We start from the raw sequence: 17,806 nt of genomic DNA on the forward strand, positions 1-17,806 counted from the left end.
CTACGAGCCAACATATTGCTTCTGACTTATTGTTTTGTAACAAGCCCATTATTATGGGTGCCGAACTCGTCGCATAATAATTGATTGTCCTAATGTAATGTTACGCTTAAAATTCTTTTCGCATAATTTTTCTCCAGCTGAAACAAAGAGTATTTTCGAAAATATTTTGCATAGGTTGTGTAGAATAGGGTAGGTTAGGTTAGGTTTGTTTTATATTTTTTTAGAAATGTTATTAGTTTCAGCACAATAACAATTATGCGAAATGAGTTTTATGGTCTGTATTGGGTCGCATAATATTAGGACAATCAATTATTATGCGACCCAATACAGACCCCATTATTATACCTACCTATTTCAAAATAAGCAAGAAGTCACAACATCGCCGTGACTACATTTATTGGTTCGTTTTATACACCAGTTTTTACATTGGTACATAGATACCTTCAATCCCTTTGGATTGGATTCCCTTTGGGAAGTAGTAAATTCTAATGCCACATTACTATAGGAAAGGGTTCAAACAATAACGACAAGCCGTAGAAATCAGAACCCACCAACCGTTCTCGAATTGCCTCGAGACATACCTATATTGAATTTTATCGTTGCATGCAATTTTGTATGGTTCTCTTATTTAATAAAAAGAACTTCTACTTTTTTTGACACAAAGCTGTCTTTCGAACCGCGCAAGGGATACCTCACTGTATTAGGGGAAATGCGATTTACGATTTTTATTGGAACTTGCACGGGTTTTATTAAACGTGATATTTGGTTGTAGCGTCAGCAACGACACAACTGCGGTTGTCGGTCGAATGCCATAGAGCGTGACTACCGCCGACTTCCAAAGTCTAAATGGCATTACTAACGCCGATTGTGTTGCATAAATTACGCTTTGTTACTATTACTTTCCCGTATTTGCCCTGCTGACATTTTGCCGAAAACCGCTTGGGGATTGGGGTCGTTTTCATAGTAACTGTGAGCTAACATTTGGTAGAAACAGAAATGAAGGTATTTTAGCGTAATATTTGGTATCAATATTTTTTTTCACTTAATATACGAATAAGCAACTGTTTTTAAATGTACATAGGAATCCAATGATGTAAAATCATGTGAATGTCAAAGCAATCCAAGTTAATACCTACTTGATGTTTTATGCTATAATATTCTGGAAATGATGTATACTATAGGCGTAATAATAAAATACTGTATAACTGTAAGGTTTACTCGGGTAATTCCGATGTCGAAAACTGTCGGATAATTCCGAAAAGAGACTTTTATTATGATGGAATTAAGGGTGATTTTCATCTGAATTTCGGAATTATCCGACATTCGGTATTACCCGAATACACCTTACAAAAGATCGTGAATCTTTATATCCGCAATCCCTTCAATGATTTCTGAAATCGCTACATTCCTTTTTCCTTATTCCTTAGTTATCATATCCCACCTACCGTCTCATTTTAATTAATTAATTTATCGCCCCAATAAATAACAATTTGTGTTGATTTTTACTAACGCAACACAACGTTGTTTATAATTTTAATAAATTATAAAATATATAATATGTATTCTTTAAGTATTTACTTGCGATTATTCTGTAAATATAACAGATATCAAAAAACTTTAAACTGACATCTAAAGTACGTTACGAGTAAAATAAAACTAGAAATATCCAAAATATTAAGTTTAAACGCCCTCATTATATTTAACTAATAATCGCCCGTAGCTAAGCAGTAAACGATTACGTCGATCATACCTGTGTGTATTTTGTGTAGAATAGAAGAGAGAAAGTAGTAGTTGCTTCTATCAATCGTAAAGTGAATTGGGATGGGCAGCATTTTCAAGAGCAAGTGTTTTTTTTTTATTATGAAATAAATACTGGCGGTGGGAACAGTCGGCAATAAGCGATGAATACGAGATTAGGTATGCATTCACACTGGATCTGTACACGTACGGTTCTTGCACGAGAATACTTATAATCGATCAGTAGGTACACATTTTATAGCTGCCAGTCGAATACTGCCTTTAAGTTGGCTTATTTACATTATTATTGACACCTGTTTTAGACCATTTTACACTAATTCAGTTCCACTCTTAACATACTAACGACGTATTTAAATAGACAACAAGACAAAATGTTAGGTATTATGTAAAAGAATGTTTGCTTCAAAGCTAATAAATTTTACCTACTTAAAACCTACTTAGCTTCCTTCCCTGAATATTATCAGGCAGTCTAATAGCCAATTAGGTTGCCACTGTTGCCAGTGCATCGTATAATGTCTCAGCCTTACTTTACAGTTAAGCCACCTATATTCTTTAGAGGTCTTGTGACTACAACATCATAATACAGATTGGAGCCCACTTAGAGTAAACATGTTGCTTATTATATTGTAGAGGTGTAGATTAGCAAGATCATGGGAAATGGCCAACGAGGCTCCCTCCTCTTGATTCATAGCTAGTGAAGGTCCTGCTTGCTGGAGCTATCCTTGGCTGCAGCTAATGTACTTATAACATACCTACGACATTCCACGGCTATTCTCTAAGATATGTCTCCGGCTGCATCTAATTGCCATCACTTAGCACGTACCTACTTTTTTAATACGCCGTAGCTATACGACTGCAGCCAAGTTTTTGATAAGTCGATTGTAACGTTCAGTTGTTTTCCGAGTCTAGTTAAAGTGCGTGCGCACGGAGAGCGCGCGCACCGGCGGGGGCGCAGCGCGCGAGGAGGGCGCGCGACGTGTGGAGGTGCACGACGAGCACGTCGGCGCGCGCTGCAGCCGGCTCACGCAGCTCGTCATGGTGCCGCGACGTGTTATGCCGTTCATGCCGATCATTTCTAAGGGACAATAAAAAAATTGTCGTCAATCGTTGCGTTAGGTACAAATACGAGTACAAGCTCGTCACTTCAACGTCACGTCAACATAGGTAATCACTTTAAGCCCTCAATTACGTACGCCAATATGAGGTTTATTCCTATTAAATGTGATTGAGCATGGACTTAACTGATGTGTATTTATATCGACGCATTTAAAAGGTTATAATAGCGCCGCAGTACCTACACGTGAAATATCAATGTTTTCTACCAATTTTTTCGTTTCCAATATTTCAGGGTAACCCCTTGTTGCACAATGTAAGTACAACAAGAACGTACAAAGGGAAAAGGTTTTTTAAAGGTCAGACAATTCGATAGATAAAAAGTAGGTAAATAGACATTTACATACTATAGCGTTATATTTACATTAAGCGCAGCTGAGTGTAAATACTAAATAGTGCCTCGAGGCGCTCTGTAGCATATTATACGAAAGTGCCTTTGCCTATATTTTTATATTTAAATACAAATAGACCTACTGTGCGATGAAACGCCTAAACAGCGTTTGGTAGATGCGAAAAACCTATTTAAATAATGCTACTCGGCCGTAATCGGCTTAACAAACAATAAGTATACTATATTTTGTTTAATAATAAGGCATATTTATGAGTAAAGCAGCAAATAATTACTTAAAATCTGTTTTTGTGTAGTATCTAAAACTAGGCAGGTATCTTATTTTAGAAAAATATTAGCCATCTTGTTTAACCTTCAGAACTTACGAGTAATTTTCCCTACTTTTAATATTTTATTTAGAATAAGTACTAGATGATAATACCTAGTTCTGTAGGCGCCCGTTTGTTTTTCTTTTTCCAGTCAAATATTTTTTGTTAAAGTTTGTTTAACTTTCGAACAATTTTGCAATCTTTCGCTTGTTCGGTATCAGCAGTAGGAGTTAAACAACAACTTTTCCCCGTTGTAATACAAATAATTATTTCAACAGTTTGCGACGTACAAACTCCACATTTAACCAACTAGGTATTTTTCATTTATCTATTTATACCTTATCCAAAAGAACAACAACAATTATCACCAAACTGAAATTAATTTAAATATTGCTCCGGGTTAAAGTTAAACTATACCTAAGTTGAACGGGGACGATCAATTTGCGAACTTTGTTTTACGAACTTAACAGGACAAACCGTCCCGTCCTGTTAGGTACGCGCAGAATTAGGTAGGTACTTACCGACCTAAATCTGCGCGTACCTATTTGAAAGTTTATGGCGACTTTACTACATTTATAAATTATTTTTGCTATTCAAAAATAACCAAGTCATACATTATTCAGGCAGAATAATGTGTCCGAAAATAGATTTTAATTCTTTATTTATTACTCAAATAAGTGACACAGCATTACAGTATAAACTAAGGCACTGTGAAACTACAAAATAAGAATACAAGAAAACAACAAAAAAAAACTACAAATAAAAACCAAAGACAAATTAAACATTAGATTTGGGCGACGACGTAACAGCGTGGCTCCGTTGCTGTATGAATAGATGTGAATTCATGATACAAATGTGCTCAGGTGGCCGACAAAACGAGTCAATCCCACTTCAGAAGTTTGACATTCAGCAACGTATAAAACTTTAAACCAGGCTTCAGCTGCTGACTTTCTTGCAGAGTGAAATTGTAAAATAAATTTCGACGCTGGAAAGGAGAAATTGGATAAACGACATTTTCAGAGATATTGAGTTATATACATCGTTGGAATCGCCAGATTTTTCTGCATCGAATGGATTAGGTTTCGTACCCATCTGACGACTTTAGTGTCGCTTACTGACATAAACGCCGTCGAGAACGTAATTTACTTTCTATACATCTCGCTCGCACTCGCATATTAGTGCAAACGGGATGTATAGAAAGTAAATTACGTTCTGGACGGCGTTTATGTCAGTGACAAACTGATGGTAACCGTACTGTACAGACTGGCGTTTAATTGACTACATACGGTAAATCGAACATTAATGCGTCTCTTGGAGTGGGTAGGATTAATATACGAATATCACTGAAAAAATTATAACCTGTGGCCCGTTTCACGATACAATTTACAAGCGGAAGTCTCTTTCTATCAAAGAGTACTTTCAATTGATAATAACGTGTATATTTTTAATAGTATAATGGAAACAATGACGATAGCTTGCTTCCCTTGAAAGGCATAACTAGTGCATAAATTGACCACATACTATAGATTAATTAATTACACTAAAATTAAATACTGACCGAAAAAGTATGAATGAGGGAAGAAAGCCTGATATATTCGCTATATAATACCATTATAGTTAAATAAAAAAGAGGATGTTCTTCTCCGTAAATGTTTATTAACTAAGTGGTTTCCAAATCGTCTCTGTCTTATAAAGGGTTAACTTGGATAATTTTGCCTTATGACAACTAGCCTTTCACTGTCGGTTAACTATTTTTACCTGACCGAATAATAGGTTTTAATGTCATATGGATAAATTTACTTAACTGTCAAATGTGAACTATTGGCGTTTATCATCATTTACCTAATTTCAGATATAAAAAAATTGTCGTTTATTCCATTTTACCTGAAATTTGTTGGAAGTTGCCTAGTAAATTTTTTTAACTTAAGTACTTTCTTTTTGTTGTTGTTATTTTTCATAATATCAGTAAATGCCAAGTAAGGGAAAAAATAGATAAAATAAAATTATGTTAATCTAAGGTATGAAAACACAAGATAATATTTTTTCGTATTTTGGTTATAATATTAATTTCCCATTCTTACTGGTGCCTCGTAATTAAGTTGACCCTTTTTAAGCCATTTTGATCTCAAATAGAAATGGTACACTTGTTATCTTAAGACTCGTTACATAACTTCTTATTTGAAATAAAGCTATACAAATTCCTTAAAGGGTGTTTTTTTTATATGCGTAGGTATGACAATCATTTCCTTGTGGTTGATAACAATGATAACTATAAAACTCATAGAATGTAGATGTATCATAGGTTGAATGTGTCGCATAAGCAGCTTATCGAGTTTGAAATTGCTCCTTAAAAAGTGGTTAGATAATTTATTTTGATTTGTTTTTTGTCAAATTTTACGGTTATACTTTATTGCTTGACTATAAAATAAGCATACTTTGCAATAAGATAGTTTTTACTCGATCAATTCTGACAACAAATTTAGCTTAGAGTTCTTTACCTGACTAATTTCCTGTGATACATGTCGGTAAGATAAATTTATCTAAATTTATTTTTACGACCATTTTGCTTAAGCGACACTAAATTCTTAAATAACTCATTTGAAGGTAAAATAATAATAGGATAATGTAGAATACATCACTATAACCATATAAAATTTCTCATTTAGGAAATTCGTCATCATTAGGAATTTTGATGAATTTTTTTTAGAAAGTGTTGCAGTTTTTTGGCTCCCCCGTAAAGTTAGCTGCTTGTCGCATATCCAATTTCTCCTTTCCAGCGTCGATTTGTTTTCCAGCGTTACTTGTATCAAGCGAGCAAAAATGGCTTCCATAGGTAACCTCTGTACGCAAATGTGCCTTATCTAGTAAAGGTGCAACCTAGCCCCGCTTGAAACACCATTACCGGTGCTGTGAGACTATATTTATGTGTATAATCTCGAAAGAGCTTTTCACGTAACGAGATTCGAGAACGCGATTAGTTTTACACGCATACTGACCATAGTAAAACGTACTAGGTTTTACTATGGTCAGTACCTATTTGTGTGCGACGCACTGATTTAACAGATTTAATAGGAGTTTCATTCATTAAATTTAATATCAATAACCGTCAAATACACGTTGAATGTTAACACTTTTTAAACGAAAATTTATTTGAGGAGTTACAAACAAGACCGAAAAAAACTTGTGATAGTTTGGAAATTATAATTATAGAAAGTGAGCAGATTTCATTACTCTTGATAGTGTTATTGTTTGATCTGCAAACATTATTTAAAAGTCACAAAACGTCCTATAATCCAGTAACTTTGTCGAATTTTGTAACCTGGCTCTTTTGCGTCAAATCCGGTAGTTCTGATGTTTTGCAGACTTGGTTATGATGTTGTGGCTACCGGGCCAAATCAGCTTTGATTGACCTTAGAAACAATTTTGCCAACCGGCATCGCCTGAGACAAAAGTGTATACTCACTGCACTTACTTAGTCTACGACTACAAGTTCGAAAAAATTATACATTTTGAAAGGCTTTATCTCGGAAAATATTAGATGTACAGAGACAATTCTAGTGTCTTATTGTAGCAAATTTAGTCTACTTTAAAAACGCCCTCGGAAGTTACTATCAAAAACTAGTACTTTAGGGTTATAATCGCCCAAATCTAAAAAAAATTGCGGTTTATTCGATTTTTGACAAAGTTGCGTTCGGCGCTCGAGGTCACAAACTTGGATTATTCATTGGGCCCAAATCATAAACAAGTCTGCAAAAAATAAGAACTACCGGATTTGACGCAAACGCAAAATGTATAATTTTACTGTATTACTAGCTTAAGGTATTAACATAATAAACAGTACCTACGTTACAATACCCCTTATATTTTGAATTTTATTATTAAAATTTAATTTTTATGTTGAATGAAACCGTTCAAGTGAGTCCAGTAAAATATTTACGATGGACGAATAAAATAAGTTGGAAAAAAAAAATATCTGTACACAATCTCGTTCCTCCAATATTGAGGTTGTTGGTAGATGGCGACACTAACGCGGCAGGTCTCAATTCCATCCATTTTGTTCGGAGTTTAGACCTCTGCTCAAAATAAATCAATATCCGTTCAATAGATGGTGTCAAATAGGTATTGGAGGAACACGTTTTGTACAAACATGGTTCGTATTCTTATTTTATTCGTGCATTATCGGATTGCAACGAGTAAGTAATATTATTTCATAAATGAAATGACTCGTTAAATTAAGAATATGTGGTGATCTTACTAATACAATATAATTTGGTGAAATATTCATTTGGCTGCCCAATGCCCTCATAACGGTAATGTCCTTTGTCCTGGCCACGACATTAATGACATTATAGACATTAACAAACATTTGAGCGAGGACTCCCAATTAATCTGAATGAGGACAAGTGGCTCCTGACCCCAGACATATACCTATACGTATAACAGATAGACACAAAGACATATAACTAGGCAACTCTACTTATCTGGTTTTCTGTGTACCTATATTTTATCGATTTAAGATAGTGGTAGGAAAAATATATTATATACACGGTGGCTAAAAAATAACAGCATTCCCATTGCCAGGGAGGTTTTGGGATTATAGTGAGCAACTTTTACCATGGGACTAACCCCGAAATCGCGAAAAAAATAATTTACCTTCCCATAGAAAATGGACCAGCCAAAATGTACGAAACAGCCAAATATTTTTTTCGCGATTTCGGGGTTGGTCCCGTAATAAAAGTTGCTCAATATAATCCCAAAACCTCCCTGGCAATGGGAATGCAGTTATTTTAAGCCACACAGTATGTATCAGGGTCATACACAATTTATTGTACTTACACTTAACTTGTTCACGTCTTTCCTGTTAACATCGCAAAGAGAATCAAAAGCTAGTTTTTATGCTGCACTATTTTATATGTAGTGTACAGGCGGGATATATTTTTTCAATACTTGATATTGGAATAAGAAAAGCATGATATATTTTTCTTAAAGTTTAAGTAAGTATTAGTAAGCACCCGGGTCATTAACTTTTATTGTATTGTCCACACCCTTTTTCAGAAATGTTTATGGCCCATCAACTCAAAGGTCCTTTCAAGTGTTAATACTTCTTACACCTTCCTTAATTTTGTAGTACTTGATACACCATGCAGACATCTCCATCTCAAGTCTACGTATTGCTGCATCCCTGTCGTTCGTTACAAAATTCAGAATGATGTTAACAAGCTTTTATGCCCCAGTGGCCAGAATGTTTACTTCAAACATGTACCCCGGCCTTGAGCGACTAAAGAGCAGACGCCTAACGTGTTGTATGTCGATGTCGACAACTTTGGATACGTATTCTGCAGATCCCATCTGTAATGATACTACATTGCCTTTTTAGTCACCTTGAGTCTTCTTATTATGCCGTTTGTCATCACACACAGCTGTTGTAAACCATCGTCTTCTTTAACTGTTACAAATGCTAGAAAGTCTAAATCGATCAACGCGTTTATTTATGGCTTTTACTTTTGCCCATTGGATGATGAATCTAGATATTGTATTCATGCCATAACATATGACTAAATAAATAAATAATAAGTAAAAATAATAGTAAGTATTTTAGTAGTTTCCTATAACAGAAAATTATACTGTTATTCAAATTGATGTACTTCTCTTATTATTTAATATTTCTGGTTAATTATTTTTGAACATTATATAGAGGATATATGTAGTCACTTGGTATATAATTTTGGAATAATCCATTCAATCTAAAGCAGAGCAAAATCAATTCCGCATTGTGATTTTTTTTTGTTAGAACGAGTAGTGAAAAAGTTATAGTATGTTATATATTTGTAATCTACTCACAAAACCCTTTCATTTAATACCCCTTCTTCTTCCTCGGTCCCTCATTGCTGAGGATCGCGACCATGTATGCTACGTCTCCACAGTGTGCGATCATAGGCCATATGGGTCACGCACTGCATGTTGCCGCCAACCACCCTCTTCACAACATCAGACCATCTCGTGGGTGCTTTTCCTCGCGCTCGCTTGCCCTCTATTTGGCCCAAGATAATCTGCCTTTCTAGGTCGTGCTTTTTAGACCGCATGATATGACCAAAGAAGCTGAGCGCGCGTTCTTGACATTTTGTAGAGAGCCGTGTGGTGATCTTCAGCTCCTCTAGGATAGACTTATTGGTTCTCATAGCCGTCCAGGGTATGCGTAGGAGCTTTCGCCAACACCACATCTCAAAAGCGTCGATTTTTGCCCTGTCGCGACTTTTCAAGCTCCATGTCTCGGCACCGTAAACGAAGATCGAGAATACCAGAGATTGGGTCAAGCGCACCTTGGTTGAACGACGAATACTTCTGTTCCTCCATATCTTGTCGAGGTTCGCCATTGCACTTTTTGCCATGCCAGATCTACGGCGTATTTCGCCAGTGCAGCCACCATCACAGGTTATCAGCGACCCGAGATACACAAACTCACTCACTTTGTCATATTTACTGAGTGCATCGGTGATGGGAAGTAGATTAGCTCGGTCAACCACCATTACTTTCGTTTTGGAATGGTTAATCTTAAGACCAAGCCTAGTACTCTCAACCTCAATTTTCTTCAGAAGAGTTGCCATCTCCTCTTCGCTCGATGCCACTATCGTCGTATCGTCTGCGTATCTCAGATTGCTGACCCTGTGTCCACCCACTACGATACCGCCTTTCCAGCCGTCCAATGACTTCCTCATAATATGTTCGCCGTACAAATTAAAAAGTTTCGGCGACAGAATACAGCCTTGACGAACGCCTCGTTCTGCATGGAAATTATTTGACTGTTCACTTTCCAGTTTCACGAAGCTCGAACCATCGAGGTAAAAAATTCTGCACCAAAAAAGTAAGGTGTTCAGGCACGCCCATCTCGATCATCACATCTAACATCGTACTCCACTGGACGCAGTCAAACGCCTTAGCGTAATCAATGAAGCACAATACCAGTGGCTTGTTAAACTCACGACATTTCTCAATGAGAAGTCGGACGTTCAGGATTTGCTCGCGAGTTCCCTTACCAGCCACAAAACCGGATTGTTCGCTCGGTATCTGGTGATCAACGAAGGAAGAAAGCCTAGCGTTTATAATGCGAAGGAGTATCTTGCTTGCATGCGACATGAGAGACAAAGTTCGATAATTTTCGCATTTCCTTGTAGAGCCCTTCTTATGCAGAGGTACAACAGCGGACTGCGTCCAGTCATCTGGCCACTGGCCAGTCCTCCAAATCTTATTGCATATTTCATGGATGACCTTCGTTCATTTAATACCCCACATGGTATCTTTAAATGAAAAAACTAATTAATTCTTTGTACCGCCGACTTTATGACGTCACTGATACTACCTCCACCATTTTCGCGCTGGTCATCTCATATATTTGTGTTCAGGATATCATACTAAATCGAAATATATAGCCTGACCGATTTCTATGATCAAGTTCACCATAGATTTACTTAGAAAAGCGGACAGACTATACCAAATATACCCAGATCTGACATGACACGAGCGATATATTTCTAGGAGACTTTTAGACAAAATAACGACTAACTAGCTTGTCTCATATTAATACCTACCCACAGACTTTTGGCTCGTGCAAATTGTGAACAGGTTTCATAATACGCCCACGCGCAAAGTTCTACGACTCTACCTGCTAATCAATATTTCCTACAGTACAAAATCAAACCCAACATCTAGGATACAAAATCATAAATATGATTGCTAAATTGTGATTGATTCATTGACTGCCACTTTTGTTGTGTGTTATTGAACGGAAGATCCAGAAAAATATATTCCACTCTCTTCCCCGTCGTTAAAGTGACATCAAAATCAAATGGGTTGTTCGATGACACCGCAATATTGGTTTACCCATTTCTTACGACCACTCATTTTCATGTTATCGCGAAAAAAATATTAGGTGTTTCACATATTTAGATCACAACGTAACGATTACCTAGACTCACTTGTAATTTTAGTCGCTATTGGCGACATGTCATATATTTTTTTGCATTCTGGTCCTTTGAATACGAGCAGGCTGTACTATGAACCATAATTGGTAGGCGTAGGCAGTAGTAGGCAGTCAAAGAGTAGGTTAACCTATTGTCTTTTATATAGAAATTTTCCCTGAGACTCCTACGTGCTTTGCTTCGTCTGCTTCGGGCCCTTGTGTTTCTGTTGAAGGAGTTCTGCCATCCTGTGGCCTATATTGGAAGCTTAAACTAGACATTTATACTTCGCGCGAATAAACAGGGGGCTCCTGTGTTGCCCCTATAGTTCTTGTACGCTCCTTTTAACAACCAAATATAAGAATAAAATTTAATGTTGACATTGAATAAGTAGTAATATGATGTTAAAGGAGTTAGCTAGTTTGTTAGTGCACGACACCTTGCACTTTGTGACTATGCGCTGAAACTTGGCACAGTTGATTCTTAGCTGGTCATGAGCAGATACAGACCGGGAGACCTCGAGAGCCACGTCTCATTTAGTGGGGGGGAGGGGGGGAAGTTCGACGCCGCCGCGCTTCACTTGGAGCAACATTTCTCTAAAACTGTACGTATTAGGGCATGTGATATATCATTTTCGGTTAAATTAAGGATGAGGATTTTTTTTTGGAACCAAAACAATGCACTTTCTAACAAAAAAAAAACATAAAGTAGAAAAGACAAAAAAACGTATCTTGGATTTTTTCATAATTACCAAATTTTTTTTTAAGTGTAGTAGGAATCTGAAAACAAAAAATATAGTTGTAAAGCTACACTTATTACGTTTAAGAATATATATAGTTTATTATACAAAACTGTTGATAAATGGGAGATAAAAAATAATATTAAGCGTGGGCCAGAGTGATCTCAATACAAAATATTATGAATGTGGGAAAGTTACTTATAATTTGTTCTACAATCGTTTATTTTTTAGTTTTTCGTAAATAACTCGTAAACGGTAGCCCACAGCAAAAAAATATCTTTTACGTAAATAATCTGTTTCAGATTTCTTATAAAATAAGTGCTCCTTTTTTTCGCTAAGGTCAATATTAAAAAAAATATTGAAGGGAGAAAATAAATACTAAGGTCCTCTTTTTTAGTCATTCGTAAATTATTCATGTACTAAAAATTTTTTTGCTATTGGCCTTCGTTTACGAGTTATTTACGAATGACTAAAAAAGGGGACCTAAGTATTTATTTTCTCCCTTCAATCTTTTTTTTAATATTGATGGTACCGAAAAACAGTAGTACTTATTTTATAAGAAATCTGAAACAGATTATTTACGTAACAGATATTTTTTTGCTGTGGGCTACCGTTTACGAGTTATTTACGAAAAACAAGAAAAATAAACGATTGTAGAACAAATTATAAGTAACTTTCCCACATTCATAATATTTTGTATTGAGATCACTCTGACCCACGCTTAATATTATTTTTTATCTCCCATTTATCAACAGTTTTGTATATTAAACTATATATTTTCTTAAACGTAATAAGTGTAGCTTTACGACTGTATTTTTTGTTTTCAGATTCCTGCTACACTTTAAAAAAAAATTGGTAATTATGAAAAAATCAAAAATACGTTTTTTAGTCTTTTCTACTTTATGCTTTTTTTTTGTTAGAAAGTGCATTGTTTTTGTTCCAAAACTAGATTCCTCATCCTTAATTTATCCGAAAATGATATATTACATTCCCTAATAGGTATAGTTTTAGAGAAATGTTGCTCCAAGTGAAGCGCGGCAGCGTCGAACTTTCCCCCTCCCCCCTCACTAAATGAGAGGTGGCTCTCGACGGCTCCCGGTCTGTATCTGCTCAAGACCAGCTAAGAATCAACTGTGCCAAGTTTCAGCGCATAGTCTCAAAGTGCAAGGTCCCCATACAACGGTGTGCAGTAACAAAGCAGCTAAGTGTCAGATTTTGTTTTTTGTTTTAATGTCATTTTCGGTACGAGTATGACGGACTTAGATGACGGATGATATACAGTGTGTTACCGGCCATCGGGCTTTTATTAAAACTGGTAATAATATGATCCATTAGCAGTTGTTTGCGTGTATTAGCAAATCATAATTATGTAAATTAACTGCTCAATTAAATTTCCAAAATTCGCACACGCAATGTAGTGGGTGTACTGCGTAATTGTCGTTACTCATATCGCTAACGCACGTGGTACAAGGACATGACAATTTCAAAAGTCGTCAACACGTCGGATTGTCAAAACAAACTAAAAAATATTAGAAAAACTGGTATTAGCTTTTCTTTAAAATGAGTTACAATGCTCGAGAGTTGTTGATACGCGTGGAACTGCAGCTCAAGGCTTAAGGCTTTATAGGAAACACTTCCCAAATTGACGACATCCACACAATGCTCGATTGATAACAGCGGCGTTTCAGCGAGTTCGTGAGAATATGCCAATCGCCCCTGGTCAGCCTGAAAGGGCCATGCACGGGATCATGCCAGTGCAAGTTGAGGAAAGGATTCTCGAGCACTTCAGACAGGTACCAAACCAACGTCAGGTACTCGTATTATGTGGGGTAATGTATTATTTTATTAAAATGTGGGGTTCGTATTTAAGTTTAATTTAGTTGGTAGTAAAGTCTTTATCAATGAGACCAGAGTGGCTTTAATTTGGTGTAGTTATCTTAAGTGCATCTTGAAATAAATTTCGTAATAAACAAAGTATGAAGAGCTGTCATTAGCACTTACTTGTCAATTTACTGTGCTGTACATTGCGGGCAATTAAAATTTTGTTAGAAAGTTAACGAAGTCTGAAATTTAGTTTATTAATTAAATTAATGTCATGGTTACATTATAGATATACGATAGTTTAACCTCCCTTAAAAAAGGCCAAGGTCCTGGTAACACACTGTATAGCAAACGGTCACATCATCACAGCTGCAGCTACCAAGACAACCTGACACAATTATCAAATAACTTACGATGTGTGTACCTGTTCGTTGCCAAGTTTTATCATTTTTTTCTTTTGAAACGTGCTATATGCTTGTTCGTTTATTCTGAGTTTTATTATTGTGATATTTCATAAGATTTCAAGAATAAATTATAATTATTTTGTGTGCGTTATGTTAAACTTATGGCATTCAGTGGGTAGTGATTAGAAATGTGATTTGTGTTTACCCGAATATTTGTTAATTAATATGTCGGTAGTCGCGAAAATGACCCTACTCTCCTACCCGCCAATTCAAATGATGAAAAAGTATAAATGTAACTTACCATGAGATGGAAGGGGCATTCTCGCTTTGGCGCTTGAACCGGTAACATTGAGTAGGAAGGCTTACTGCTTGTTAAGTTAAGAATGTCGAAAGTGTCGAAGTAGGAACTTAGAGTAAAATAAAGGCAATTGATTGTACGAAGGACTTTGATTCATCACAAGTCAGAAGTGGTAACACGGCGCCCATAAAAGGACCAGAACGTGTGAGTACCTAGTATATCTACATATACATATTTTATATACATACATATTTTATATACTTACTCTGACGTTATGGTAGTAAGTTTTAAGTTGTGTAATGCTTATAATCTCAAAACCTGATTAATAATATGCAGATACGCGATCATAGTCAAGTTGAAGTAACGAAGTAGACTTGTTACGTAATTTATAACTCTGCGGGTAACTTTTTACAAGAGTCATATTACGATTATGTACAGTGCAGTTACTACTGCACTGTACATAAGATGTTATTTTTATTTTTGTGTAGTATCAATGTTTAGCGAAGTTGAATACAATGGATACGATTTGGATAAATATTTAATGAATCCGTTAGCAATTACAAAACAAACAAGTACTGTACGTGTACCATTAAAGGCAAGTACGTTTATTGTCGTTAAAGGAACAATTTTATTTAACTGATTTTAAATTTTAGTGGTTTTAAATTTTAATATGCCCATATTGTGAAGAGACATGCAGAAGTTCTCGGTTGATATGCAGATCTAGTTGAAATACGTACTGTCGTTAAATGAAAGTGTTTACATACATGTGCATCCTATATTTGAGTTTCGAATACTGAACCTAATCTATTAAATAGTAGGTATATTTAGTATGAGCTAAATGATCCAATAGCAAGTCATGCTTGATAACCGCCTCTGGTTAGTTTTGAAATGAATGAAGAGTGTCTTAAGTGATTACTATGTACCTTAAGTGCCGTGTAACGACAATTACGTGGTTTGGTAACAACAATTAAACTTTCAATATTGATTTGGCTATTATGTATGTGTACCATGTAGGTAATATAACCGGGTCTAATGTTTAGTTACCTATGTAGGTGGGTAAAAGTATAGTTAGCATGTAGTTAGTCACCAATGTCACCATGTAGGTGTACTATAGTCAGACTCTAATGGTTCTAGATATCATGTAGGTGGTATCATATAACCGGGTCTAATGTTTATTTACCTATGTATGTAGGTAAAAGTGTAGTTAGCATGTAGTTAGTCACCATGTATGTGGTGTACTATAGTCAGACATTAATGGTTCTAGATATCATGTAGGTGGTATCATATAACCGGGTCTAATGTTTAGTTACCTATGTATGTAGGTAAAAGTGTAGTTAGTCACCATGTATGTGGTGTACTATAGTCCGACATTAATGGTTCTAGATATCATGTAGGTGGTATCATATAACCGGGTCTAATGTTTAGTTATATATGTAGGTGGGTAAAGGTGTAGTTAGCATGTAGTTAGTCACCATGTATGTGGTGTACTAATAGTCAGACTCTTAGGGTTCTAGATATCATGTAGGTGGTATCATATAACCGGGTCTAATGTTTACAGCCATGTAGATGTGCTGTTTATGAGTGCGGCCATGTAGTGTGCTGCTAGAGTCTACAGCCATGTAGATGTGCTGTTTGTGAGTGTAGCCATGTAGTGTGCTACCAGAGAATTTAATACGAGTTTGAGTCAAATACGAGTTTGAGTCTTATACGAGTTTGAGTCTTATACGAGTTTGAGTCTAATACGATTTTGAGTCTAATACGATTTTGAGTCTAATACGATTTTGAGTCTAATACGATTTTGAGTCTAATACGATTTTGAGTCTAATACGATTTTGAGTCTAATACGATTTTGAGTCTAATACGATTTTGAGTCTAATACGATTTTGAGTCTAATACGATTTTGAGTCTAATACGATTTTGAGTCTAATACGATTTTGAGTCTAATACGATTTTGAGGTTCATACGGTTTTGAGTTTAATTAATACGATTTTGAGTTTAATTAATACGATTTTGAGTTTAATTAATACGATTTTGAGTTTAATTAATACGATTTTGAGTTTAATTAATACGATTTTGAGTTTAATTAATACGATTTTGAGTTTAATTAATACGATTTTGAGTTTAATTAATACGATTTTGAGTTTAATTAATACGATTTTGAGTTTAATTAATACGATTTTGAGTTTAATTAATACGATTTTGAGTTTAATACGATTTTGAGTTTGAGCTTAATACGATTTTGAGTTTGAGCTTAATACGATTTTGAGGTTGAGCTTAATACGATTGTGAGGTTGAACTTAATACGATTGTGAGTTTGAGCTTAATACGATTTTGAGTTTGAGCTTAATACGATTTTGAGTTTGAGCTTAATACGATTTTGAGTTTGAGCTTAATACGATTTTGAGTTTAAGCTTAATACGATTTTGAGTTTGAGCTTAATACGATTTTGAGTTTGAGCTTAATACGATTTTGAGTTTGAGCTTAATACGATTTTGAGTTTGAGCTTAATACGATTTTGAGTTTGAGCTTAATACGATTTTGAGTTTGAGCTTAATACGATTTTGAGTTTGAGCTTAATACGATTTTGAGTTTGAGCTTAATATGAGTTTGAGTTTAATACGAGTATATAGTACGAATTGTCTGAATAGTCTAGAGCTGTTTATGAATGTGGCCATGTAGTGCGCTGCTAGAGTCTACAGCCATGTAGGTGTGCTGTTTATGAGTGCGGCCATGTAGTGTGCTGCCAGAGATCTTAAAGAGTTTAAAAATTTAAAGAGTTTATCTTGAGTTTAAAGAGTTAAAGAGTTTATTTTGGGTTTAAAGAGTTTATTTTGAGTTTAAAGAGTTTATTTTCAGTTTAAAGAGTTTATTTTGAGTTTAAAGAGTTTATTTTGAGTTTAAAGAGTTTATTTTGAGTTTAAAGAGTTTATTTTGAGTTTAAAGAGTTTATTTTGAGTTTAAAGAGTTTATTTTGAGTTTAAAGAGTTTATTTTGAGTTTAAAGAGTTTCTTTTGAGTTTAAAGAGTTTATTTTGAGTTTAAAGAGTTTAGTTTGAGATTAA

The 17,806-nt window shown here is 35.3% G+C and overlaps 1 protein-coding gene across 1 annotated transcript in view; it reads right to left on the bottom strand.

Moving 5' to 3' along the window:
* Positions 1 to 2,659: 2,659 nt before the first annotated feature.
* Positions 2,660 to 17,806, bottom strand: part of LOC134792181 (RYamide receptor-like) — a 29,801-nt gene continuing 14,654 nt past the window's right edge. Inside the window, exon 6 of the mRNA XM_063763421.1 lies at positions 2,660 to 2,833. Coding sequence (XP_063619491.1) covers positions 2,664 to 2,833 — 170 coding nt within the window. The 3' untranslated portion in view covers positions 2,660 to 2,663. The remainder of the gene's footprint in view (positions 2,834 to 17,806) is intronic.

The sequence above is a fragment of the Cydia splendana genome, chromosome 7, assembly GCF_910591565.1.
Source record: "Cydia splendana chromosome 7, ilCydSple1.2, whole genome shotgun sequence".
In the NCBI taxonomy this organism is placed as follows: Eukaryota; Metazoa; Arthropoda; class Insecta; order Lepidoptera; family Tortricidae; genus Cydia; species Cydia splendana.